The sequence below is a fragment of the Sparus aurata genome, chromosome 11 (genome assembly GCF_900880675.1).
Source record: "Sparus aurata chromosome 11, fSpaAur1.1, whole genome shotgun sequence".
NCBI lineage: Eukaryota > Metazoa > Chordata > Actinopteri > Spariformes > Sparidae > Sparus > Sparus aurata.
Window position 1 is genome coordinate 15,504,212 of NC_044197.1, and position 26,135 is coordinate 15,530,346.

At 40.6% G+C, this 26,135-nt stretch overlaps 2 protein-coding genes across 2 annotated transcripts in view; one reads left to right on the plus strand and one right to left on the minus strand.

Moving 5' to 3' along the window:
* acbd6 (acyl-CoA binding domain containing 6) overlaps positions 1 to 11,495 on the minus strand; it is a 35,518-nt gene extending 24,023 nt beyond the window's left edge. Inside the window, exons 1-4 of the mRNA XM_030434335.1 lie at positions 11,014 to 11,495; positions 10,748 to 10,812; positions 10,133 to 10,229; positions 6,629 to 6,705 (exon numbers count right to left, since the gene is read on the minus strand). Of these exons, the coding sequence (XP_030290195.1) occupies positions 6,629 to 6,705; positions 10,133 to 10,229; positions 10,748 to 10,812; positions 11,014 to 11,292 (518 nt within the window). The 5' untranslated portion in view covers positions 11,293 to 11,495. The remainder of the gene's footprint in view (positions 1 to 6,628; positions 6,706 to 10,132; positions 10,230 to 10,747; positions 10,813 to 11,013) is intronic.
* Positions 11,448 to 26,135, plus strand: part of xpr1a (xenotropic and polytropic retrovirus receptor 1a) — a 74,890-nt gene continuing 60,202 nt past the window's right edge. Inside the window, exons 1-3 of the mRNA XM_030434334.1 lie at positions 11,448 to 11,562; positions 12,821 to 13,439; positions 20,137 to 20,188. Coding sequence (XP_030290194.1) covers positions 13,371 to 13,439; positions 20,137 to 20,188 — 121 coding nt within the window. The 5' untranslated portion in view covers positions 11,448 to 11,562; positions 12,821 to 13,370. The remainder of the gene's footprint in view (positions 11,563 to 12,820; positions 13,440 to 20,136; positions 20,189 to 26,135) is intronic.

Sequence of the window (26,135 nt, forward strand, 5' to 3'; positions counted from 1 at the left end):
AATCTAGATTTAGGGGTTTTAAAGACGTATTATTTGATATTGGATTAGGCTTGACTGAATTTAATGGGGACTCTTTAGCCTGTATACTCTCTACTAGGGATGCAACAATATTCGGTATTTTACCGAACCGTTCAATACGCCCTGTTCGGTTCAATGCACAACGGCAAACAACGGCATTTTCGGTACATTGCCCCGTCACAAAACTTTTTCAAAACTTTGTGCAGCCGCGCATGCTGTGTGATCACTTCAGGAGCAGAGGCATGAGAGCAGCACATTGTTCAGGCTCAGTGCCATGCGCTGCTCATGCTGCCTTCAGAGCCAATCAGAACGTCCCTGAATTTACTAGGAGCCAATCAGCGCTCTGCATGCAAATGCTGAACGACAAATGCTGTGGCCCTCCAACAGCTGTATGCGACAAACTCGGAAAAACACAAAACTATAACAAAAGCAGCGGGCGTCTTCATAGCGAAAGACATGCAGCCGTATTCAGTGGTTGAGGACAACGGATTTCGTCACATGATGAAAACAGTTGAACCTCATTATCATGTACCCTCCCGCACCCATTTTAGTAGTAAAGTGATCCCAGAACTTTATGAAGTATGCCGGGGGGATATTGAAAACTAACTGAGGCAAGGACCCTACCTTGCTCTCTCAACCGATAGCTGGACCTCCCGTGCAACAGTAAGCTACCTGACAGTGACTGTACACTACTTGATTGGGAAATGAGGGGCTTTGTGCTGCAGACTCATCCACTGTACAAGAGCCACACAAGTGAACACCTGGCTGAAGAACTAGTGACTGAATGGAAGCTAGAGAGAGCAAATATCCAAATTTCTGTTACCACAGACAATGCACAAAGAATTGTGCAATTATTTTTACAATGCAATATTGCCTTTGATAGTCTGAGTAGTTTTATATTAAGATATTGAAACCGTACCGTTACCGTGGCCCAAAAACTGTGATGCATGCAGAACCGTGGGAAAACTGTACCGTTGCATCCTTACTCTCTACTGAGTGCCAGTCTAGTCGGGACTACTTTCTGCTGAAGTCACAAACAATGTCAAAACATGGACGAATACATGGAAGTGAGAGTGAGAAAATATGAGTGAGAAAATATTTTTTTCTGTATAAGGTGAACTGACCCTTTAACTGTCTTGCACGTCTATTCAAGTGTGTGCACACCCAATAAAGCTAATGCCATGCTTGTGAAGTATTTATTCATCAAACACAGATATCACGGATAACATAAAAACATAAATGCTCTGTCTGTCTCATACTGAAGCAGCAGCCACACGTGCCACATCCCAAGGGAACGCTGGCACGCGACACACACACACACACAGCAGCACCATCCCACCTCTGATTATATCTCTGTCTCTCTAATCACCTCCTGGCATTGGGGACAGGAGTGAGTGCTGGGGGGAGGCAGGGTGCAGGGATGCTGCTGCTGCTGCTGGTGGTGGTGGTGAAGGAGGGCTGTTGGGTGAAGGGGAGAAAAGGGGCGAAATCTCATTTAGAGCTTTACGCCTTCCCCTCCCCTCTTACCCATGCCGGCCATTCAGATTAATTGAATTTAGTGCGCCATTGTCTGACTGAAACCCCGCATGCCCGCCGCTTTACCACTCCCACGCAGTAAGTCAGTCATCCCCAAGGCCAAATCCCCCACTTCCTGTCTATGACGCCTGCCTGCTCTGCTGCACAGCACACACCTAACTCCAGTCACAAGGGAGACACTGAGGCCTGTCGTCCACATAAACACTATAGATGTAATTTAGTTTTGTAGAGCTGCAACTAAAAGTTTTTTTCATGATTGATTAATCTTCCAAATATTTTCATGGTTCATCAATTAATCCTCAATAAAGTGGCAAAAACTTCCCAGAGCCCAAAATGAACAAACAGTCCAAAACCACAAGACTCTTCATTTACCATCATAAATGATAAAGAAAAGCAGCAAATTGTTGTATTTAAGGAGCTGAAACAAGCAAATGTTTAACATTTATGCATGAAAATAACTGAAATCGATGGTTTGATTACCAAAATAACTGGCGACTAATTCTTTATCAATCTACAATTCGTTACAGCCCTGTAATTTGACACTATTATAAAAAGGTTGAAGGTTCAGTTTCCTTAAAATTCCTTTCTGGCTATCAAATTCACGCACAAAACTCAACTTCAAGGATTTCAACAAGAATTTCCTGCAAGACCACATTCACTCACTAACGTCAGAAAATATTGTATACTTTTATGAAATAAAGGAATCAACCTTCAGGGAAAAAGAGCAGTGGGGCTTTATGACACAATGATTAAAGCTATTGTTTAAGGTTGTCACGTACTGATTACATTAATGACAAACAATGATGTGTCAGGATCTGGACGCAGAGTTAAAATGATTATGTAATTAATCAATTAGTCATCAGCAACAACTTGGTTTATGGATTAATTGTTTATAGTCCTTTTTTTATGTAATAAAGACCCTCATCTTTGTCGTCTTCATTCAGATGAGTATTTTTCATCATTTTGTAATTTTGTCATCAAGTAATATTAGTTTTTGGCATTACGGTATTTTTGCTAATTACAAGTTTCCACTGTGTGTTAATAAAAAAACGCACGTGAGTGCATTGAGTTCTGGAGGAGGCGGAGCTAAGTGAGCACGACAGAGGTGCATGTGTCACCTTGCTGTCAAGTGGGGTAAGTGAAAAAAAACAGCCAGTACTGGAGTATGGATACTGTGAAAAATGAGTATTTAACCATATTTCAATGTTTTTTTTCAGATATCTATTTTGGACTATAATATTATTTATATATATTATCTATCTAAATATTACATTATGATATTATCATAATATTTTGGACAACATGAGTTAGAAGCTAACCTGAGCTAGCACTGAAGACTCAGCCTTAATGATTGGTACCTGCTTTACTACTTGAAATACTTTAACTTCTGCAACCGACAGCTTTAAAAAAAAATATTGTGTCATAATCTGAGCCCCTCACCACCTCTGCTAAATAGTCGCCCGGGTATGTTCATTTTTCAGTTTTCTCAGGATGTCCAAAAGTATTTTTATCCTGACTTCTTTGAGGTTAAAGAGAAGGTGACCGTTTATAATGCATTTGAATATCTATCGCAGTTGTTCCCAAATGCTGCGCCGTGAGGCAGATCCAGGCATGCCCTGTGATTTTGTTACAACTACATATTAGTGCAGCATAAAACTATAAAACAAGTAAGGAATACGTTTTTCGAATACGGAGGGAAATTCTACACCCTCAAAAAGTCCTTTAAAACCCTGTATTGGATAACACATGTTAGGTTACAGGTGTGCCTTGGCAGTTTGGCTGGCCCTTTGGGTTGCCTTGGGTAAAAGGTTTGAAAACCACTGATCTATCCTTCTTGCATGTATTAAAATAGCAACAAATAAAAACAGTTGGCAGCAATACGAGCAACCATCTGAGCAACCAATCTGTGTATTTGCTAATTTGGCTATGTGTAACTGCTTGAACAAATACAGACATTTGATGTAAAGAACAATAATTAAATTAAAGAAACTTCACATAGTTCCTCCAGTGCTGCTGCCCTCTAACATCATCTCACAGCTGGATTTAACTTCAAGCCACCCACAGTGGAGATGAACCAGTCTGACTCACATCAATGCATTTAGTTGTTTGCTGATACAGTTTGAAAATCGACACAAACAGCAGACACAGACAAAGTTTTTTGTCTGCTGTTTGTTCTTTAATGAACCTCTGTGCTTCCCTTTCTTCAGCTCTTCATCTACACGCCTCTCCCAATTCTCTCGTTCCTCCCCTCCCTTTTTCCATCACCTCCTCATCAGCCCATGATGAATTATGAATAACTCATTACACTTTTATCATTGCTGGGTTATGTATGAGCACATTCATTTACATACTCCTGATTACCAGCACTATGTTTATTCATGAGTCTCAGCGCTGGACCACACCCACTTCCCCGTCTGATGGCCATGGTGACCCCAAGTGTCCCTGATGTGTGGCCACCATCCGTCTCCCCCGGCAACTAATCAATAGGCCAGCTCATCAGTCTTTGGTCGATGGTCGGACAGAGGCAGCCTGACGGGCGCATGACACATGCTCACATCTATAAAAAGCACGAGCACACATCGAAGTGTGTAGTGTACGGTTATATAACGTGAATAAGTTCTAAAATAAGCTGCCATATGAATGCACACACATATGACCAACACCTGCATGTGGTCCATACCACAGTGATCCATACAACCCCCCCCCCCCCCCCACACACACACACACAGGCTATAAACAAACAAATGATTAATGTGTGTCCTATAAACGACGTGACATCAACAGCCCCGCAATGCATGCTGGGAAGGTCATAGGCTACTCTGTCATCACAACAACTGGGGTACCAAAGGTTTTAAGTGCGTGTGTGTGTGTGTGTGTGTGTGTGTGTGTGTGAGAGTGCTACGAGCTCATGTGTGTGTCCAGTCTGGTGTACTGGCAGATATGTCCTTCATCCATCAGGCTAAACTGGCCACAGTGGTGGAGAACACTCATCTACCTGGCCTGAGCTTCACACTGATCAACAGCACAACCACACAATCCATCACGCGCACACACACACACACACACACACACACACACACACACACACACACACACACCTACACAATCTGTCATCACATCCCGTATAGGACCCTGGTCGTCCGCTCTCAACATGGCAGAGCTCACGGAAGTAAGAGAAACAATGAGAACTCAGACAACTCGGCAGCGGTTTCCAGCAAAGTGTCCGCACAACAAAGCCTCCCATGTTTATCAGAATCCTTTCGCAAGGAGGGAGAGAGAATTACAAATGTAGCATTCAAAGCCTCTTCAATCACACACTGATCAGCTCAGTAGCCCAGGGATATTGCTAATCAATCCAGCTTTTGTCCACACACACACACACACACACACGCACACACACACACACACGCACACACGCACACACACCGAGATGAGCAGTGAGCAATGCAATTAACTCTGTCTGGTTAACAGGTGCTTAGCTGTTTAATATGGAGTGAGTCTGTGTGTGTATGTCAGGAAGAGGAAATTGAAAAGCAGCAGAGCAGTGAGTGTGACAGTTCCAGGAGGTTATGCATGGTTTTGGATGCCAATTGCGTCGAAGTATAGCGGAGTGTATGTTTATGTGTGCACACATGTGCATAAGTGTGTGTGCGTGCCATGTTAATGACTTCCTCCTCACCAGTTTCCCTAGGGGCATCGTTGCTACTGGATATCAGCAAGGGGAGTATTGTTCTGGGAAACCTGCTGTACCTGCCTCCCTCCCTCCACTGTTCCCGCCGTGTCTTCATCACCCACCACCCCCCTCAAAGTACCCCCCGAATCGTAACGTAATTAAAAACGGGAGACTCTGGCCGCCTCTTCCCGAGACCATGCATACTAATCACGTACAACCATTTAGGAGGAAAACCTGCAGGATTCACACATCTCATTTTCATCTCCAAAAGAGCTCTTTTTTTCCATTGAAATGAAGATGAGGTTTTTAAGGTTGAGTAAGTCTGCCAGGCAGAAGTAAATGGAGAATATATTTCATTAACATAAATCAGAACTGTATGACGTCTCCGGGATCTAACTGCAGTTACGGTCTGTTGAATATAATCAAAAACAGCATCAAGATCAGTGGTTAACAATACCAGACTCAGATAGAGTTGACCTCAGCATTGAGAAGTGGTGATTCACAGCAGGAGGAAAAAAGCTGAGTCCGTCCCAGCAAACTCAAGAACTCCGAAATGCATTTGGATGCTTTGTTTTCTGAAAATGAAGAGTGTGTGTGAGATGTGTATGAGTCAACAATGAGCGATGTGTGTCCGGAAAACTCCAGCGGTCTGTGTGTGCATGTGTGCTTTAGTTTTAGGGCTACAACTAACGATTATTTTCATTCTAGATTAAGCTAGAATGTAAAATTAGATGCAAAATCATGAAAAATGCTGATCAGTGTTTCCCAAAGCCCAAGTTGATGTTCCCAAGTGTCTTGTTTTGTCAACAACTAAAAAAACATTATATTATAAAGAAACTAGAAATATTTACATTTTAATGGACCCCTACCAAATAAATGTATTACTACTGCATATTTTAAATAGTAGTATAAGCCTTTTGTGGCTTCATAAGAAGCTGCATGTAATCTGATAAATTGCCTCCAGTGATGTTACTCAGTGGCTAAAATTAATTGTGGGTAATGTAGGCACAAGGTTTTGAAAAGCAGTCCACTGGTCCAGCATTGCACACTCCTATAACACTATCGGACTTGTAGACAGTCTAAAAACAAATGATCAAAATCTTACATTTATTCCACACATTCTTCTTCTTCTTCTTTTCAAAACCTGGGGCCTACATAACCCACAATGCAGCTTTGCCACTGAGTGACATCACTTGAGGCAATTGATCAGGTTACATGAAGCTATCTCTGGAGCAACAAAAGTCTTCATACTACTTTTTTCACACTCCCAAGAAAATTGATGGAGTTACCCTATAAGAAGCATAAATCAGAGAATTGATTATCAAACTAGATGGTGATTACGTTGACAACTTATCTATTAATCGTTGCAGCCTTAGTTTGTGTTAGTTCTGATGTAAATACCTGATCATCTCCTCCTGGTACAGAGAGCTGACTGCTGCTCCTCCGAAGCCTGTTCTTCTTTCTGCTCCTCGTCTTTCCTGTCAAGTAAAAGACAATCACATTTAAGAACAACATCCACCTTATACACAGTTAATACATATACAGGGGTTTGTCGCGGTTACCAAACTTGTCCAATGATAGCTGCTGTCAAACGCCAACCTAGTCCAGCTGGGCATATATCCTATATGAACAGGGGTACTGACCTGATTGTCTTGTGTGCTCAATGCAATACAAAGGGGTTAGGTTCCTCTATTCACCATAGTGGCTGCACCTATAGCTTTTCACCTACAGCCTCTGCAAAGTGAATGCACGATACAAATGTATTGAGTTAAAATTGTGTCATTTTGAAAAACAAGTCTCTGGGGCTTCAGACATGACCTCATAGGTTATTAATGTCCAACAAGACCAATAAAAAAATATAGAGCGCCTTAATTTGTGGCCCCTTGTTAATCTTCTGTGTTTTTCATGGAATTCCACGTTACATTCGGTTCGGCCGAGACTTTATTACCCAGCCTATTCTTTTCTGACCAACCTCAACTCACAAAAGAACCCACACAAATCTGATTTCAGAAAATAGCGAGAGTGGGAGAGAACATGACAAGCGAGGCAAAACAACTGTGCGTGCACTTTTGGGGACAACCTAATTCACTTCCGAAACTCAGAATATTCGCTGATGCACCGGGCTCTGCTCCTCTGCAGCTTAATGTAATATAAAGCCAGTGTCTGCTCAACAATTGAGGAAGGAACAGAGGTCAAATTCTGCCTATTATTCTCTCCCATGCGTCTCTGTCCATGCTCTCCTACTTACACCATTTGACTGTGCTTCCAAAAGAATAGCCACTGCCATGCTATGGTGCTTTGTTAACACTAATACAATCATCTTCTTTTCAGGGGGACATTTTTCTGCGTTTGCTGGCCGAGCTCTCTCCTGGCATTGTGCTGCCGTGGGGCAGAGTCAGCGAGTATTGCCCCGCAGCATGGCCCAGGAGAAAAGAAGGTGTCAGGATTAGACATGTGGTTGACAGTGACACTATTAAAGAGACATGACTATAGAAGGAGAGATAAGAAAGGGGAGGGATGGGGGTAATAGAAGAGTAGAAGGGTTAAAGAAGAAAAACAGGGTCGGGGAGAGATGAATGAAAGGGGAAGCAGGTAAAAGCAAAAAGCAAAAAGGAAAGTTGGAAAAAGTGGAGTAATGAAGAGGTGAGGGAAACTGGGGAAAGGCCAGAAAATGGTGATAGGCTACAGTAGGTCACACAGGGCATGCAACAGGCCTTTGAGACACATATATGCTTATATTTTGGTGTTTCAATTTGAGATAGAACAACCTTCTTATATCTGTAGGGCTGTATTTGCAGAGCATTAAGTGATAGTGAATCCACCCACTGTCTGGGAATAGTACTACACTTGTAGAGCCGGGTCTTCAACAGGGGGGTCCTCAAAGTTACTGCAGGGGGGTGGCAAATTATTGTTGGATCATTTATTCAAAGTTTTAATTTTCATGAATATGTAAATGTGTCTAGAAATATACATTAACATAAATCCAACATTCTATGAGCAAAGATACATTTTAAAAAAACAACAACTTTATTTACACATCAATGAAAGTCTACCCATGATACACCGTGTAATCATGTGAGCAAGAAATCTCAACTGTATGCTAGATCACGGCGCATCACCTATCTGTAACGGCAATTAGTCGGCTGACTACAAATTATTGAAACGTTTTAGATAGTTATTTGTATTACTATCTCAAGTTTGCTGGCCTTGTTGTGAGCCACAGTGGATTGTTTTGTAAATGATCAGTCAAGAGACTAGTCTGACATACCCTCCAACCCAGAAACCACCAGAGAAATTGCAGAGGGTGAGGCTATCACAACTAACTTTGCTACAACTGCTGCCAATTTGATTATACGTGGCACTATAGGCCAAAAACATATTTCTGTACAATATACAGTATGCGTCAGGGTCCCTGATCCCTCTGTCTATCAGGTCACTGATATTTGGCCTGAAAAACATTAAAGATCCATGCTGTAGACGGAATCCACACGCTGGGTTAAGGTGTTGCCAGTGTGTGGACGTGGTAGACCCTTTTGGGTGTAAAGCTTTCGCTTTCAGTGATGCCATTCTTACTTAATTACAAGGTAAGGCAACGTGTACCTGGAGAACCAGGGACCTGCTGGATAACGTATTGTTGTAAATTAAAATCAGAAAGCCCTTTTCTTATTGTTGTCTCAACTCAATTTGTAAGTTAACTGTCTCTGACTCTTAACTTACATTATGAGACTGGAGCCAGCTACTGTGGTGCTGCTTGCTGCTATAATCTTCACAGTTATTAGTTTTTGTGTTTTTTTGTGTGTTTTTTTTTTAATGCTGCCTTTGAAATGGTATTATATTATATATATTCACCATATCACTTTTATATCTGTGCAGTAAACATACTTCAATCTGCCTTGTTTTATATTTACTATTACTTCACACACATTTTAATGTAAACATAATGCATGACAAGTTTAGTACTCCATCTGTAACTGTCGGCAGACAGTAAGCAGTTGTTGTTGTAACTGAATGCTTCTGCTGTCGCCCCAAAGGACAGCCTGTCCATGGCAACACAGCTCTCCTGGCACAGTCAAAGGAGGACATGACACAGGAGGGTGTCAAGATGTAAACAGTATCTTATGTCCCCATACACACCAGCTCATCTTGACAGCAATTCTATGACAGTTTTTTTTCCATTATTCATATCCCAAAATATCAGCTATTGAGAAAAGACAACATAATCTTCTCATGTATTTTTCATGCTACATGTACAGAATAAAGAGCTACAAAGAGGCCTGGGACAAAATGACACTGTGACACTGACCTCTACTGGCAAAAACACTGAATTGCATCTGCAAAGGGCAGCAATGACTTTGTATGTTTCTATTTTTGTCATCCTTTTCATCTTACGGTGGAGCAGCATTGAGTGGAATACTTATGTTAATTTGAAAAACTTCTCATGGCTAATTTCAGTCGGAACATGAAGTGCCAGGTGGGCGAGATTTGCCATTTAGCTAAATGTTGTAATCTGGTAGGAAGGGGATGTTTTACAGAACAGTGTTAGGAGCTTACAGGTGATATTCTCTGATTGGATTTGGCCTTCAGTTCAGTATTATCATGATTGAAAAACTCCAGGAGAAAATGTACGCTGCAGACAAAATAAGACTCTTTTTACTTTTTATTTTATCACATCTGCAAGTCATTTACCATCACATTGTTTTTATCTTTCATCATTCACCTTCAGAGGGTTTTTAGACACCCCTCTGATCTTACTCTTAAAACGGGCCTGTATTTGTTTATAACTTTGATTTATTCAATGCTTATTTTTGGAAACCATTTTATTACTCTCCACAATGACACAAATCTGCGTATTATAGTTAACTATGTACAGTAATCCACAATTAAGATAAGTGTAAGCTATCTTACCTTTGTGCAGCCTTCAGGGTCTAAAACATTGACACAGGAAATGTACTCCTGCATTGCCTGCTCCGCCTCCATGTCTCCAAGCTGCTTCCAGGCTTGCCTGTAATGATATCATACATGTAACCACAATCATAAGTTACAGTTGTAAGATGAAGGCTTACATTTTTAATTATATCATGTGCTGTCATGTTTAACAAAGTATTTCAGATGGTTGAAAGCCTAAAAACAACAGGCTTAAACAGACAGGACATTTTAACATGAGCTCTCATTCACACAGAAAACAGATTTTAAGAACCTGTTACTACTTGTTTTATAAGGACTATTTCTTATTAATGGATTTGTTTCAATTTTTTATTTCAAAAGTACAAGGGGTACTATAAATAATAAAATAACTCCTAATTTCTAAGCATGCAGGTGCACATGAACACATGTTTAATGGCTCTCACTCAAAAAACATATAGCATATGTGATAGTCACTCACTCGGACTCAGACAGTGCCATTTCAACTACAATTCAAAATGACAAAATTATTAATACGTGCCTGTTTAAACACCTACATGACAACATAAACAAATCGTTTTTTTACTGAAACCTGACATCCAGTATGTGGCTACATACCATTTTCTCTGTCCTTCAAAGTCAAAGAAGCCAGGCTTTGGTATATTGCACTTTCCAACTTTGGCCTGAAAAGAAAAGTCAGGATTATTCATCTGTTTCATCCATACCTTATGCCCCGTCTGGGCCTACCTCATCTGTCAAAAATCAGTGATGACACATGGTGTTGGGGATTAAGGACGTGGTTATGACCCAGAGCTATATGGTGACATAATTTGGAGGTTAACTTTGGCCTACGCAATGACAGAGCCATTTAATCCAATTCTCACCTGTTTATAGCGGGCATATAGGTACAGAAGCTGGTCCCTGCTGGCCGTCTGGACCAGATCTCGTACCCGCTCGGCTGCGGACTCGAACTCGCGCTCCAGCTCGTCTCCCTCCAGCCGGTCCCCCATTTCCATGGCGCTGCAGTCAAATTTACCCAAACCTAGGTCAGAGTCCGAGTCCGAGCCTGCTCCACCGAGGGGCTCCCCTGTGTCAGGCCGGGCTGGGTCTGTACCTGAGCCCGTCGCAGTGTCCGGAGAGGACGACGGCGACCCAGAAGCCATTGTTATTATTGTTTATAACGTAACGTACGTCAGAGACGACGTGCGCCGTAGATCCCTATGAAAAACGTTCTACACGAACGGAAAGCACCTGCCAGATGTATGTATTTGTTGAGTATTTCAGCGGCGATTTTGCTTTTTTAATCCGTTATCGTTAAGAATCCGTGACAGTCGGATTTGTTTCTACCAATGGTCCGTCTCTGGTACTGTCAACTAAAATCTCCGGCGAAGCCTCCTACCCGAGAGAAAGGTTCCGGTTGCATTTGCTGTCCGGTAAGAAAAAAAACGAGAGAAACCACAAAATTAAGGAACAAATGTCCTGTTTCTTTTGGCACGACCATGTTTTGAAAGCTGATTATTGATTTTACAGGAAAAGAAAGAATATATGCTGTTTTTGTTGCTGTGTGATAATAACTCGGTTAATGTGAAAACAACGGAAATTAACTTAACGGACAAAAGTTAACGGTAAAGTAAGCTAACGTTAGCGTCCATAGCTAATAACTTGGCCAACTGTTTTTTTGAATAATAACAAAAGTAGGTTATTAAAATCTCTTCAGATATAAAGTGTTCGCATTTTATCACAGGCAACATGGTCATTTTTGGTCTGCAATGGTTATATTTAGCTTGTTAGCTTGACGTTAGCTGCTCTATTCGCCTCATTCTACAGCCTCCTAACACAGGTGCATTTAATTTGGGCTTTAATTAATTAATTGCTGCGGTTTCACTGCCAGCTATTCATTTAATAACTTTTATGTCCAGTTTGTCCAGTTTCAGTTTCAGTATCCAGGTCGAGTGACTGTCTTCCACTGCAGTTAGCATCACATTAATGTAACATTAAATGTGACGTGTCGACAACTCGACACCTGACATGAGGCAGGTGAAGTGTACAAAGTTTAACGCACTGGGCGACAAGCTGCATTAGCGCAGTTTGTCCAGCAGATGCTGCTCCTGGCAAAATGATGAGGTGTCACCTGTTCCCTCACTGAGCAGCTGTCCCAAACACTCTTGAAATGATCTAAAAGCTGTGCTTTTTTTTTTCTGATACAAAAACGCAGAATAGCCTATCCAGCTTGTTAAGTGTGTCTGTGGTTGCATTTGTCATATCCCATATTTGTCATAAATGTAGGGATCTTTGGAGTATTGACAGACTATAATGAGATTCTTTTGCAGAGCTTATAAGTAATGGTAGCTTATTATCCTGTTCTCTCTAAACTATCTGCGTCCCCAGAGCACTAATAAAGGCTTCTGCGTTCATCATCCATGGAGCGGCTCTATAATTCGCTGTCCCACATCCAAAACTAGTTGTAGAAATGTTCAAGCAGGAACACTCACTCTGTGAAAAAATATGTAGGCCATATTCATGAGTCGAAAAGGACTGTATCAGACATTAGGACGGGCAATCATGGTGTTTAAAAGTTTCCTGCCGACTTTATAAATGGACGTTGCACTATTAGCTGCAAGTGTCAAATTCAAATTAGCTTTTCATGTGATGTGTCTAAAGTTTTCCTCCACCCCCTCTATCTTATTGTAGACACTCATCGGAGGAGACAGCAAGTGTCTCAGACGGAAGCATGAGACAACAACCTAATGGAAACAGGAGTCTGTGGTCTGAATGGTCTGTGTAGGAGGTGAGGGGTTCCCTGAGCGCACCGCCAACACTTTTTCATAGGAGGTCCCAACAACAGCCGCTGCCACTGCGCGCTCTGCTGACGCAACCACGTCGCTGTGGCTCAATGTGATGGCGGACCGCAATGTCCCCAGACCTGCCCAGGGAGGGACGGAGCAAAGTCAATGAGCCACTCTCACCCGGCTCCGTGAAACTGCCGTCCGTCCAGCTTTTAAAGAGAGAGACTGTTGCCATTGCGGTCCCTCCCGTGAAATAGTATGTGGGACGAGATCCGCTCGGAGTGCACTGACCGGGACGAGCCAGAAGTGGAGTGAGGAAAAGCGGAGTGCGCCGGGCTGACGCACCGCATGTTGAGCCAGCAAGTTGACTGAAATAACAAAAGTCGCGTCGACGGGGAAGGGGACAGCCGCTGTCGGATTTAACGGAGGTTTGAGGGGACACTTGTTCCGACAAAATGAAATTCGCGGAGCATCTTTCGTCCCACATCACTCCGGAGTGGAGGAAACAGTATCTTCAATATGAGGTAAAGTGACATTTATAATGTCTTTGAAATGATCGCCTTGTGAATATGGGCAAGGGCGAAAGTACCACAAATACATCCTTTTTTGACAGAGGAAAGTGGGAGATAAGAGTCTTTATTAACTATGACACATTTAAAAAAGCTGTTAATGTTTTTTCAGTTTCAGTAAAGCTCACTCCTGAGAGCAATAAAGGACGTGAAAGATAAGGGATGTCCTTTTGTTTATGGAGGGGAAATTGACTGCGGGTGTTAAGAGCCATAGGGAGCATTCAGTGTTTATTACTGCTGTTTGCTGAGTCTACACCCCGGAAAATAAACAGAATGAATAGTTTACTGATCAATTACATACTTTTCACACTGGAATAATGAACAAAAATCATCCTGTTTTCTATTTTTAAAATTCATACCATAAATATTTCGTAATATTCTATAAATAATTAATTTATTTTGTTTCTTTGTATATTTATTTTTTTAGCATTTTCTTTGCAAAACAAATATGGATACAGTTGAATTTTAGTTAAGTTTCTTTTGTTCCCTTTTTTCTCAAATTTGCTCATTTTCCCTCCCCTTTTCATACATAGTCCCTCAGGCTTTATGATGGTGTTTTTTTGTCAATTGCATTCATAATTCCATTTAAGAAATTCATCTTCTGTTGATAATCCTTTCATTTTTTATTATTTGAAACAATGTAACCATTAACAAGAGACTCTCAGTGTCAAAACATGCATAGTTGTGAAATGCAAATATTCTTTAATATTTAGTTATTACAGGTTTTCTGAGCAGTTTTGTTAGAATATGTATACATACTATTTCTACTATTATGTAGATGTTTTTGCTATTTTACACAATTAAACAAGAACGGTGTGTCTCGAGGAATCTACCTGCAGGTCTTCATCCTGCACAATATTCTGTCTGGTTTCTGATGTCTGTGTATTTCAAGAGACCTTTGTGTACACACATGTTCTTTGTTTGGTGGTGTACCGTACTTCAGTGGTTTATTTTCACACCTCACTTCTCTGCTTTGCTGGCCCTACAGTAAGAGCTTTATTGCAGACATGTAGTGACAGGGCAGGCTGCTCCTTTCTATTTAGCGCTATGAATTATAGACAAAGACCCCGTTCCCCTGAACCTCAGCAGCCTACATCCCAGACTCAATAGAAGCTCACTGCACTGGTTTTATTTGGAAACATGCCTTGAATATGGTTATTAAGTTGTGTAAGTCATACAACAGACAGTTGGATATGTCCAGGCTGTCATCATTATGCAATGAAAACATCTTCAGGCAGCATGATTAAAGCAGAAAAGAATAAAGAGATGTCAAATATGAGGTGCATAATTGAAATAAGGAAAATTCTCCTACAGATTTTACTTGGATTGATTACCGACATTTATGGACAGCCTGTGTGGGGTCTTTGTATGCACAGACTGACGCAGAATGAGCCCAGGGACAGATGCATGGCCATACCAGCCATTTTACACCTCCAGTCTTCAGCAACACACTGGCTGACCTGAGATGGATGATGACAGATTTTCTCTGTCATCTGCGTTTAGTGCAGTTTTATCAGATGTGAAAATTTTGAAGTGACATTAAAGTTTCGCTATTATATTTTTTTAGCAATGTATTTACACCTCTATTAATCATTAGAGGGAATTGAATTAAAAATGCTCTTGATAACAAACAATTGCATTATTTTTTCAGAAATAGTGCATAATCTCTTTAGATATATAAAAGGATAATGTATTACTTCATTAATGAAATAATTGCATTTTGTGAGCTTGAAAGATTGATTGTCTTTATCAGCCTATATTTCATTTTCTTATTTACATAACATTTAAATTACATTTTATTTATTTATTTATTTATTTTTACATTTTTAACATGTCTAAAAACTCTATATGGGATAGAGTAAGGGATATCTGTGTATTTTTGCTGTCAATCTTTGTCTGACCTCTGTGAACACCATTATCTCCTGAGTGGGCGGGATAGGCAGAAATCAGGGAGGGAGCTCACACTTACAGATGATGGACATCTTATTCAAGGCTTTTATGCCCGCTGAAACAAATCAAGAGACAAGAACACAAATAAAGTAGTCGACAGTCAGTTAAGACAGTTGACTTTGGTAAAGTGGGTCAAATCAATTTTAATGTCATTCTGAAAAATGCAAAGCCAAGATATGCTGCTGTGATGCAACAGACACATCATCATGAGTCCACGGATTCTTTATGCAGCGATGGGAACATTACAGATAGCTTGAGAAATTAATTAGCATTCAGTTATTACACCCAGTCGTAGCCAACACTTGTCTTTATTCTACAGTTGCCTACTGCAGCCAACAAGGTTGCTGTATTGTAATACAGTTGTCCATCAATTAAATGACACACTGACATATTATTCTAGCAACACATGTCATTTTTATCCATAGTCCATGCAGTAAAATGTGACGCTTCCATACTGTCTGTATCTGTGGTGTATGCCATCTTACAGCTGCCCACGTCCCAAGTGTCTGTGGTTTTCAGGGATATTCTTGCCTTTGTGTGCTAGTTAATTAACCTGCTGCACAGTTTTCACTCTCCTCCCTTTTTTAGAGCAGACTATTGTGTGGAAAACGGTGCTCTGTCTGTTCAGATTGGTCAGCTAGTTTCTATGCAGATGAGAAGGATGCGGCAAAGTGGCTGTTCCAGCAAATACAGACTTTAGTTACTAAGGCACTTCATTTGAACACAGAGGCATTGACAAGGTGATTGAGCGATCGAGCAATTAGGTGTGTGCTATATCCTGTGGGATTGTAGTTATAAACCTATATGCTAAACAGCTGTTTGGTATGGATGTGTGCATGTCCGACTGACTCCAGAGGCTTCTCCTAAAGGGCAGGGCAAGCAGGTTTATAGATGGATATAGCGGATGTGTCTTTTAAATATAACAGTTATTAAAAGTACAATTTGTAAGAAAAGTTGATTTTTGAGTCTCATTCCCAACTTGTCAAAATCTGATGCTTTGGGATTGTAGGATGAGTCAGTTGCCATCCCAAAGCAAGTTGGGAATGGGAATAAGACTCAAAAATCAACTTTTCTGACAAAACCTTTTTAAGTGCGAAGATATAAAAAGAGCTGTTTTTCTAAACTCCGACAAATGTAAATTTTTCGACATGCCCAAGGGTTTATTGTAAAAGCATACTTTCTTGTATTACAGCATAGAAATGTGTATGGATTATTGGTAATCTTAACTAATTAATGATATTCATTCAAGAAGTCTCATTCAGATTAAGATTGCTTTTTAAGAGAAACCTGAGAACAAGAAAACATTGAAAATTTGTATGCCAACTGCCAACATTTGTGCATACATAAGGGTTTATTAAAGAAATTCTGTTATAAATGACAGAAGAGATCTGAGATAAATTGGAATCTTGTACATTTGAACTTCATTTATTAATAACATAAGATGGTTATTTCTTATTGAGCATAAGTGTGCCCATCTAATCATGTGATACAGAGAACGGTGATGAGTGCAAAATGTGTCATTTGTGATAAAGCGTAATGCACTGTGATACAAGGGGTTTAATGATTCAATAACATAACATATGTTGAATATCTAATATATACAGAATGTTAGCGGTATATAGAAGGAGTGAGAGATAGAGATGCAGGTGTGGATGTGTCTGTGGGTGGGAGAACAAGGCCACTTATGCATTTACCTCTGCAGTCTAATCACTTGTGTAAGCTTAGATGAAGAGGAGGAGGAGGAGGAAAGTGCCTGTAGAGACTTGCATTTACAATTCAAACGAGCAAAGTGATATCATGTTAAAGTAAAAACAGGTGCCCAACTGTGATTTCCTTGAGTGATTGCTGTTTGTTCAAAGGTGACGCCTTGACTGTCTCTAATTAATCTGAGTGATGTCATTTAAATGTCTAAACCAGCGCAGTGAGCTTTGTATTGTGACAGACGTAATGGTACATAAAATATACAACATGGCTCACATCATCTCTGTTTTGTGCAATGATTTATTAGCATGTTGAACAATATGAACATTATGTATACAACAGGCATGGCATGGCAACTGCTGAGAAACCCCCTTCCTATAGCTCCCTCCTTCCTTCCATCCTCACCTCATCGTTCCTCCCCCACTGGGAGGACATCTGGTCCCCGACCAGACCTGCCCTCTGCCTCCCCCCCATCCTCTCCTCCCATCCTCTCTTCTCCTCTGTCTACATGCAGGGATCCACTTAGACACAGAGCTAGGGATTCAAGTGATCCACCATTGAACTCTTCAGTCTAATGATGCACACTGTGTGATCTACTCAAGCACAGGGATTGACAATCTCAAGCATCTTAGAGGGAGAATTCCACCATCCTGCACCAAAATGTTTTGGTTAGTGTCCACTCAGCGTGTCACAAGTATTCATTAATAACATCCAATTGATTGCACACTCTGCAGTGTAAGCTTCAGTCGGACTTAGTGACTTAAATCAGGTACTTGCGTTACAGTCATGTTTGTTTTAGTGAGTATGCACTATCATCACGTTAATGCATGGTCACTCATACTGATGGCCCCATTAGGCTTGGTTTAGTTATTGTCTACAGGTTTCACCATTGATTACTGCCAAGCCTGCAGGTTTATCCCGGCTCCCTAAAGAGCCACCCCGCCCCCTTTCCCATCACTGCCATCACCATGGCAATGCCTCCCTGCCTGAATCTGAATGCCTATTTCCCAATGCCTATTAGTTTGGGTGGGGCCCCCATTTTGATCGGGCCCTGCTCCAATGGTGTGCGTGTGCACAGTTGGTCTCCTGTGATCTATATCAGACAGATAAGAGATGGTAGGACATACAGGTGAAATGTTTACATCTTGGATTAGACTCCATTGTCAGAGTCTCATTGTGTATATAATTCACAGAGGAACTTAAGTAGCAACAATTCAGGCAGCTGCTAATGCATAGCAGTTTCTGAGTGGTTCCCACCCACATACAGGATTACTCACACTGCTCTCTCACTGCCATGTTACAAAAGCAGCAGGTTACATAGAAGGCTGGACAGTCAGAGAGGAATTTGATATAATCAGTTGTTAAGACAGGAAAACATACAGGTTGTCAGATTTGGATGACATATTTTATTAACTGACGGTATGAGTTGACTGCTGTATAGAAAATGACAGATTTTAGTATTGAGCGCCCTAAGCCCTGAAAATGTAAACATTTCCTTATTAAATTAGTATTGCATTAAACTTCATGAAGTGTTTTTTTTCTATTTTTGCAGTTATAAAGACATCTTTATTGAGAAACAGGCTTCAGTTCCAGTCTTTTCTCTGATTACCACTAATATGTTCAGATGAGCCAGCGTGCAATTATCTGTCAGTTCACATTATCTTCAAGATCAATCTTCTTGCACAGAAACAACCTAATTTAGCCACTGCAGCTATCTCTCTCTCTATGTGCTTTGTATCTGTGAGTTGGTCTGTCAGACTATCTCTCTCTTTTCTCCCAATATGCGCTTTTAATTACACAGATGCACACTTTGATAACATATTATTGTCCATCCAACACTAGCTTGTAATTTAAACTGTCATTATTCATTTTAAATTCCTGGACAAAAATTAAAGTCCTTTTTAATTATTTTAAAAGTCGCTTGCAGCTGGTATATGTTATCTTTCTTTGTGTATAATCTGTGCCTGAGTGAATGACAGTGCTATTGTGTCCACAATATTCCATATTCCACATGTAGTAGGAATCTATCATAAATTGTAAGTATTTACCTTATATCCTTGAATACTTCTGCTTCTTCTGAAGTTGCAGTACTTTATCCATTCTTTGTTGTCTATTGAAATATCTTGTGGGGTTCGGCCATCTCCATAAGAGCTGCAACAATTAACTGATCAATCGATTAGTTGTCAGCTAAATTAACAATTGATTAATTGGTACGAGTAACGTTTTCTGATTCCAGCTTCTTACTTTTAAATATTTTCTGGTGTCTTTACTCCTCTCGAAGAGTAAACTGAAGATCTTTGGGTTGTGGACAAAACAAGAAATTTCAAGATGTCATCTTTGGCTTTTGGAATCACAATATTTTTCATCTTCTTCTGAGGATTAAAATCGATTAATCAAGATTAATCAAGAAAACCATCAACCAATAACAAAACAATGAAAATAATCCTTAGGTACAGCTCTAATCTCATTTCCCTACATGCTTACCATTCACTCAAGCAAAATGTTATTATACATTGAGAGAGATAACACAAACTCGTTACAAGTGGGCATTCATTGTTGTTTAAGAATGGTTCTGTCAAATTGGCTAACAAAAACACCACTGATCGGCCTGTTCTCAGTTTTTCCTTCACCGGTTTAGGAATATCTGTGTAACTAGTAAACTGTAACTGGAGTAAATGAGATCATTAAAATGCCAGAATTTATGTGTTGTTCATTATGATAACAGCTTTTGTGGCCGTTGAGGTAATCTTCCCATATAGAGAACAAGAGATTAGTTAATGGCTCTCAAATGGCTTAAATGGTTTAAATGGTACTAGAAAAGCAGATGGTGCTAACAACTGTGCAGAGGTCTAATGTAATCCCTTCTTACTTACATCAGTATATAATACAGTATATAAATACACTTGTTGATCTGAACAGAAGTACATTAGTAAACTGTCTTTTGTGCTGCTTTAGTCAGTGTGTGCAGGCAGTGATTTTTTTTTCCTCATTTTTTCACCAGGCGTTCAAGGATATGCTGTATGCTGCCCAGGACCAAGCCCCATCAATAGAAGGTAAGGAGATACCCTGTTCAGATAAACAAACCCAGACACAGAGGCAGACAGACAGACAGACAGACAGACACACACACACAAACACCCACAGACACACTTCTGTACCCAGTGCACCCTGCTCGGGGCCTGTTTGGGCATCCCCAGAATAACAGTCAACAGCTTCATCGGCTAAAAATAGATGGAAATCATTGCCAACATGCTCACTTGGTAGGCTATAACTCAACCAGATCATTACCATCCACCTTCCTGGCTTAGCTTTTTAACCTGCATGAAGAACAGTAATGGACTCTACATATGAGGCAAAACATGCTGTGAAGTAAAGCTGAAAGTTTGGTGAAGTGAATACGTTTGGTTGTTGTACACTTGCTGTGGTGGAAGAGATGCTTTACAGTCTTTAAACTTTCTTCATGAAGTAAGCTTGTAGTTGTTGAAAACAAGTAGCAGACCAGACCAGAGTTCTGTGGCCAGCAATGCTGAGTGTTGCTCCTCAGCAGAGCAAAGATAAGGATGGCCTTTGGCTATAATTAATCTTTGGCCCTAGACTTCAAGTGATGCGTGATGATGGAAGAATGTAAACCATTAGTTTTTATTTTAGAAACCTGTTTGCAGAGATAAACAACTTTCTTTAGCTGCAGGCTTGAGACTTTATGATGTGCAGCTCTGTCTGTGTGACTGTGGAAGCATGTCTGGAGAGTCTGGGACGGAGCAGAGAATAATTCTTGTATGTCTGTGTTGTGATGAGTGTGAGTGATCATGCCTGAATGTGTGTGTCTGTACAGTAATAGATTTTTCGGTGTTGTGCAACATGCCCCTCGCAGAGCTGCGACTCCCAGAGCTCTGTTCCAGCTGAGCGGTCTTGATGTGGATGGGAGTAAGTTGTGATTCTATCCTTGAGCGACAAAGATATAACACAGAGTCACTGAGTGTGTGCATGACCGAGCCACATTGTGTGTGTTTGTTTGTGTAACCCTGTGTGTAAGAGTTGGCTTCAGGCACAGAGATCTGTTTCAGACATTTGTTGACTTTGTTTTTGACTGCAGTAGGTGTGAAAGCGACCCTCAGGATTTATTATTGAAAATGTTCTATGAAATGCGATTTCTTTCTTTGGAATGCTCACTGACCTTGTGTGTATAGTGGGGTTCTATTGGTGTTGATAGGCTAGGTGATTCGGGGGGATGAGGGGGGACACCATTACACTTGACCAAAATGCATCCTTTTTGTTAACCTACCACCCCCTCCCCATCCCCTAGTAGCAAAAAGAGTGCAAGGGGAGATGGATTGTTTAGCTGACTATGTTAGTGTAGTCTGCCTGACTCATTGATCCTTTATCTGTACGAGGTTTGTACAAGTCAGAAGATCATGAACATGGCTCTGAAATGTCAGTAGGCTCACTGTGCATCCATCCACACATCCATGGTGCTATTTTAGGACTGAAGTAGCAGACAATTTAGTTATTGCCTTTTTCCCTCAGAAGTCTCTCTGTCTGTCATCTTGGATGTATCATATTCTCTGAACTCTATTCTATAGATACTCAAATCTATACTATATTGTAGGCGATATACTCTATAAAGTAGTGTTTACTTCACAATCAAAGTGACAAGTACAACATGTGGTTGTGGAGGAGACACACTTCCATCGCTGAAACCCATTTTTGGGGGAGACATGACTACAGATATAGTTTTTACTATAGGGTAGGGCCGTCCTTCTGTAAAAATTAATAAATCACCCACTGTCATGTCCTTTTATGTGATAACATATGAGCTGTGTCTCTCCTTTGAGCGCTGTCTCCAGAGGCTGTTAGCCATGCTAGACAAGTTCAATGTGTATGATAAATCACTTCCTGTCTCAGGTCTGAGCTGTACTCATGGGTCAATGCTCTGCCTCTGTCAGCCTGTCGCATGATAGGTGAGGTTGTCTTATGAACAGAGACGGGATCAATCAGTCAGTCGGAAATCATACTGTGTCATCCATCTGGTATGGTTGTGACGTTTCAACACTTGCCACTCAATCAAATTGATTTGTGAGCTTTTCACACTTTTTTTTACTCAGTACAGAAATGGGCCAAAACACTGAAGCAGCAAAGAAGGAAGTATGAGCAATGGACTTTAGAAGAAATCTCTGAATATATCAGATGGGGAAGAGAGAGAGGCTGTAATGAAAACAGAAGTAGACACAGTAAAACCGCGTTATTAAACCCTGTGTCCTCTCTCCTGCGGCTGACATTTTGTTGACTTTTCATAAGAGAAACAAGATTAGCAGGTGTTATAAAATCCAAGCTTACTGCAGCACTTTCTTCTCGCATCGACTAGACTCAATCTGTCAAATCTGATTGAATTGAAACAGGGGCAGAACGATATTGAAAAAAAATACTTTTTTTGCTGTAGTGGACATAACACTTTTTTCCATCAATTCTCACAAACACTTGCACACAAATGGTTGCTGTTTTACCCAAGGACACTTTGACATGTGAACATGAAGGATCAAACCTCACACGCTGCAGTTTATGAACAACTCACTCATCTTGTGAGCCATAGTTTTTATTTTATTTTTTTTATATTGTATGGCTTTTTAACTCATTTTAAAATGCCAAAATATTCAACACTTGTCAGCTTGTAGAACTTGGAAGGAAAAAAAAAAAAATCTGAGGCACTCAAGAAGGTAATGATAAAAAGCCTTTATTGGTACATGGCTAGTCTAATAAAAACATGCCAACGCGTTTCAGCCTAAAAGGCCTTCGTCAAGGCAAGGGCAAAGTGTTTGTCAGTCAGCTCTGCTCATTGTTAAATAGGTGATCAGCAACAGCTGCTCAGTGTGAGCAGGTAGGCGGTCACATGACCAGGATGACCTGCTAATAGGCGAGTTCAAGAACAAGCAGCGCTGCCTAAATCGTGATGCATGCTGGGTAAAATGTGTTCACGATGACCTGGATGGGAGTGGTTTCTGCTCCGCATCTGATGTCACATGACCTTAAGTTATCGCGGGAGCGAGGCTGCTGCAGAGCATTCGCGCAGTTGCTCTCCAGGTACTGCGCGACCCCAGACCCACCTTCATGACGTCAGGGCTTTGCCCTAATTGGCTGTCATCTACGCTGACGTATGTGACGTGTGTTCCGATGAATTTCCATATCCATAAGGCCTCTGCCTCTTTTCTACTCAGATATCAAATACTTTCAGATCAGGAGCAGCCCTGTGGCTGCACCTGTGGGATAGTCAACATGAATAAACCTATAAAATCCTTCATGTAACGCAACAACCCTGAAAGATGTCGTCAGCTTAGGGTGATGATGGAGAAGTGGTTAACTGCTGTGTCCAGTGTTATCTGTACTATCCACTCTTATTAATTAACCCTTTCTGTTCCCGTCACATTAACAATACAAAGAATTATCCTGAGCTATTCTGCGTGTGATGAGATGGCGCAGCGGGACAAGGCATCTGATTCAGTCATTTGTTCTGATTATTGTATTTCATTCATTCAGTGAAATGTATTTAATTCATTGTGATGTTGCTATGAGAAAATGCATCATCTTATGTGTCTATAGTTATGCTTATTTGTTAAATGTAGTCAGCAAATTCCCCTCAGCTGTGATTTAATCATGATGCACCTAAGCACAGTTGTCATCATAATAATGAATAACTGTTGTAATTGTATTGTTATTGTGCAAGACTTACCATAATGTACCAGATAGACAAAGTTCAAATGTATTTAATGGTGACATTACAAGGAAAACAGAACATGATCATTTACAGTAAGACAACATTTAGGCTCTTCATCTACTCTTGATGCGCCACTGTGTGACTGTTTGAAGTGAAGCAATTACAAAGTGTCCAAATTTGAAGTTGTTATTGTGACAAAGCTGTCACATTCTGTTGTCTCTAAATATGAACTGTATGTATATATATATATATATGTGTATATAAATAAACAAAAGTAATCAGATGAACACATCCTCTGCAAAAATACAGGCTTGACACGGGTCTTGATCCCCGGTCGTCTGCATGCAACACAGCAGCAGTTCCACTGCTCTATTCCCTCAGCCCAAATGTTTTGGTTGACTAATATTTTGAACATCTCAGATTGAATAATTTCTGAAGGAGATTAATATGAGAAAAAGGCCAGCAAAGTTCCCATAGCATCAGGTAAGAAAACTGATCGCAGTCGTTGTTGATTGTAATCAAACATTAATGGAATTTCAATTTCCTCCACTTCTTCGCCGACGAAGAAGGCAAACACCGCAAGCTCAGCCAAGTCACGTCACGTCTACGGGAAGAGAGAGTGTCCGACTTCATAGCAGCGTTTGTAGCCCCGCCCCTGCTGTCGCCAGCAGATCTCGCTGATGCAGTCAGGCAGCAGGAGGTCAACTTGAACGCGCCTATTGACAAAAAAAAGGTCAGGGATATTGCAGACTCTGTACAACCAAAAGGAAATCTGCACCACACAACCAAACATCATTGATTCAACTAATAATCAAAAAAAAAACTTGTCAGCTTGTTTTTTACTTTTTTTTGTGTCATATGCAATGTGGACCATACAGGCTATTTGTGCATGGGAGCACCTACAATTAATGTCGTTGGTGATGAAACTGTAAACTGTTGTCTCAGTTTCTCAGTTACAGTTCCCAGGTGACACAATGGCTGTTTTTCCAACGGTCAAATCAGAGACATACTCTGTTTACTTTCACATAATACAACTAGAAAGCAGCAAGTCCTCACAGTTGTGTTGCATTGGCTTAATTGATGAAAGTTACCTATTATTTTTTTTATATTCTCATGTAATTGATTCATAAACTAATAATTTCAATTTAAGAAACCACTAAACAAAAAGTAATTAAATGTGCCTAAATTACACTTTTTATCTTATGAAATAGACACATTTAAAGAATACTCAATGCATACATTGTGGTATTAAATATATTTTAAGCCCAATTTGAAACCATGATCATTTCATTAAATCTGTTAGTGGAAGCCTGATTATGTTTTAATTCTAGAGTGTATCCCACCTTTCTCTCTCTCTCTGTCTACAGCCTCATTCATTACAAAAAGCAGCATTTTTGGTATTCAGAGGATGTCTCCTTTGCCTGAGGGAGACAGTTAACTGTGTAACTACTTGCTCACCCACTCAGCTCTCTCTTTGGACACCCTGCTGTACCTGATAGAGCTGTTTAGTAGTTAGGCACAACACTGAACAGGCAGCACTTCAAAGCCTCTATCAGGGCCTCTGATGTATCTTTGTCAGGGTATGTGACTGTAGCTACGTGTGGCCAACAACATTAAACAAATATGTCGATGTTCATTATTTCATCTTTTCATAAGTGCATAATTGTCTCTCATGCTGTGTTATGTTACAGTGCTAGCGAGGCTTTTCTTTAAGCAGACATTGCCCATGAGCACCTTCACCTCAGAAAGCCTCTGAGGGAACATACCACAGAAGATGCACTTTTTTCTGCACCATTTTAGGCAAATTAATCATTCAGTTTCTATAAGATGGATTAACAGTTATTAAGAGAGCTTGTTGCAAACCGACGAATGCACGTGATGGTGGCTTCACTGCTGCATATGACCCTTTACCCCTCGTTAAGATCCTTTGTTCTCATTCCTCTGTCCCTCCATTGGTCCTTGTGTAATTGTAATTAAAACACGCCTGCCCCTGTGCTGTGAGTAGCCAATGAAAGACAACAGAGGGAACAGCTGGTCAGATCTCTGGTTCCTCTTGTTCCAACCATTAGAATGAGTTATGCCACAATCTAATTCAATTAGGCTGTTGATTATTGCAGAGATCTGCGAACAATGGCCCGAGATAATAAACACACAGCTTTAACAGGAGTCTATGTGTGTGTCATACGATCTCTCAAACAATGTTGATGAGCTCTACATGCCATACATGCCTAAATTGATATTATGATGCCTGAAAGGGGAAGGATGTTTCACATTGTCAGTCATTCAATTTGCTG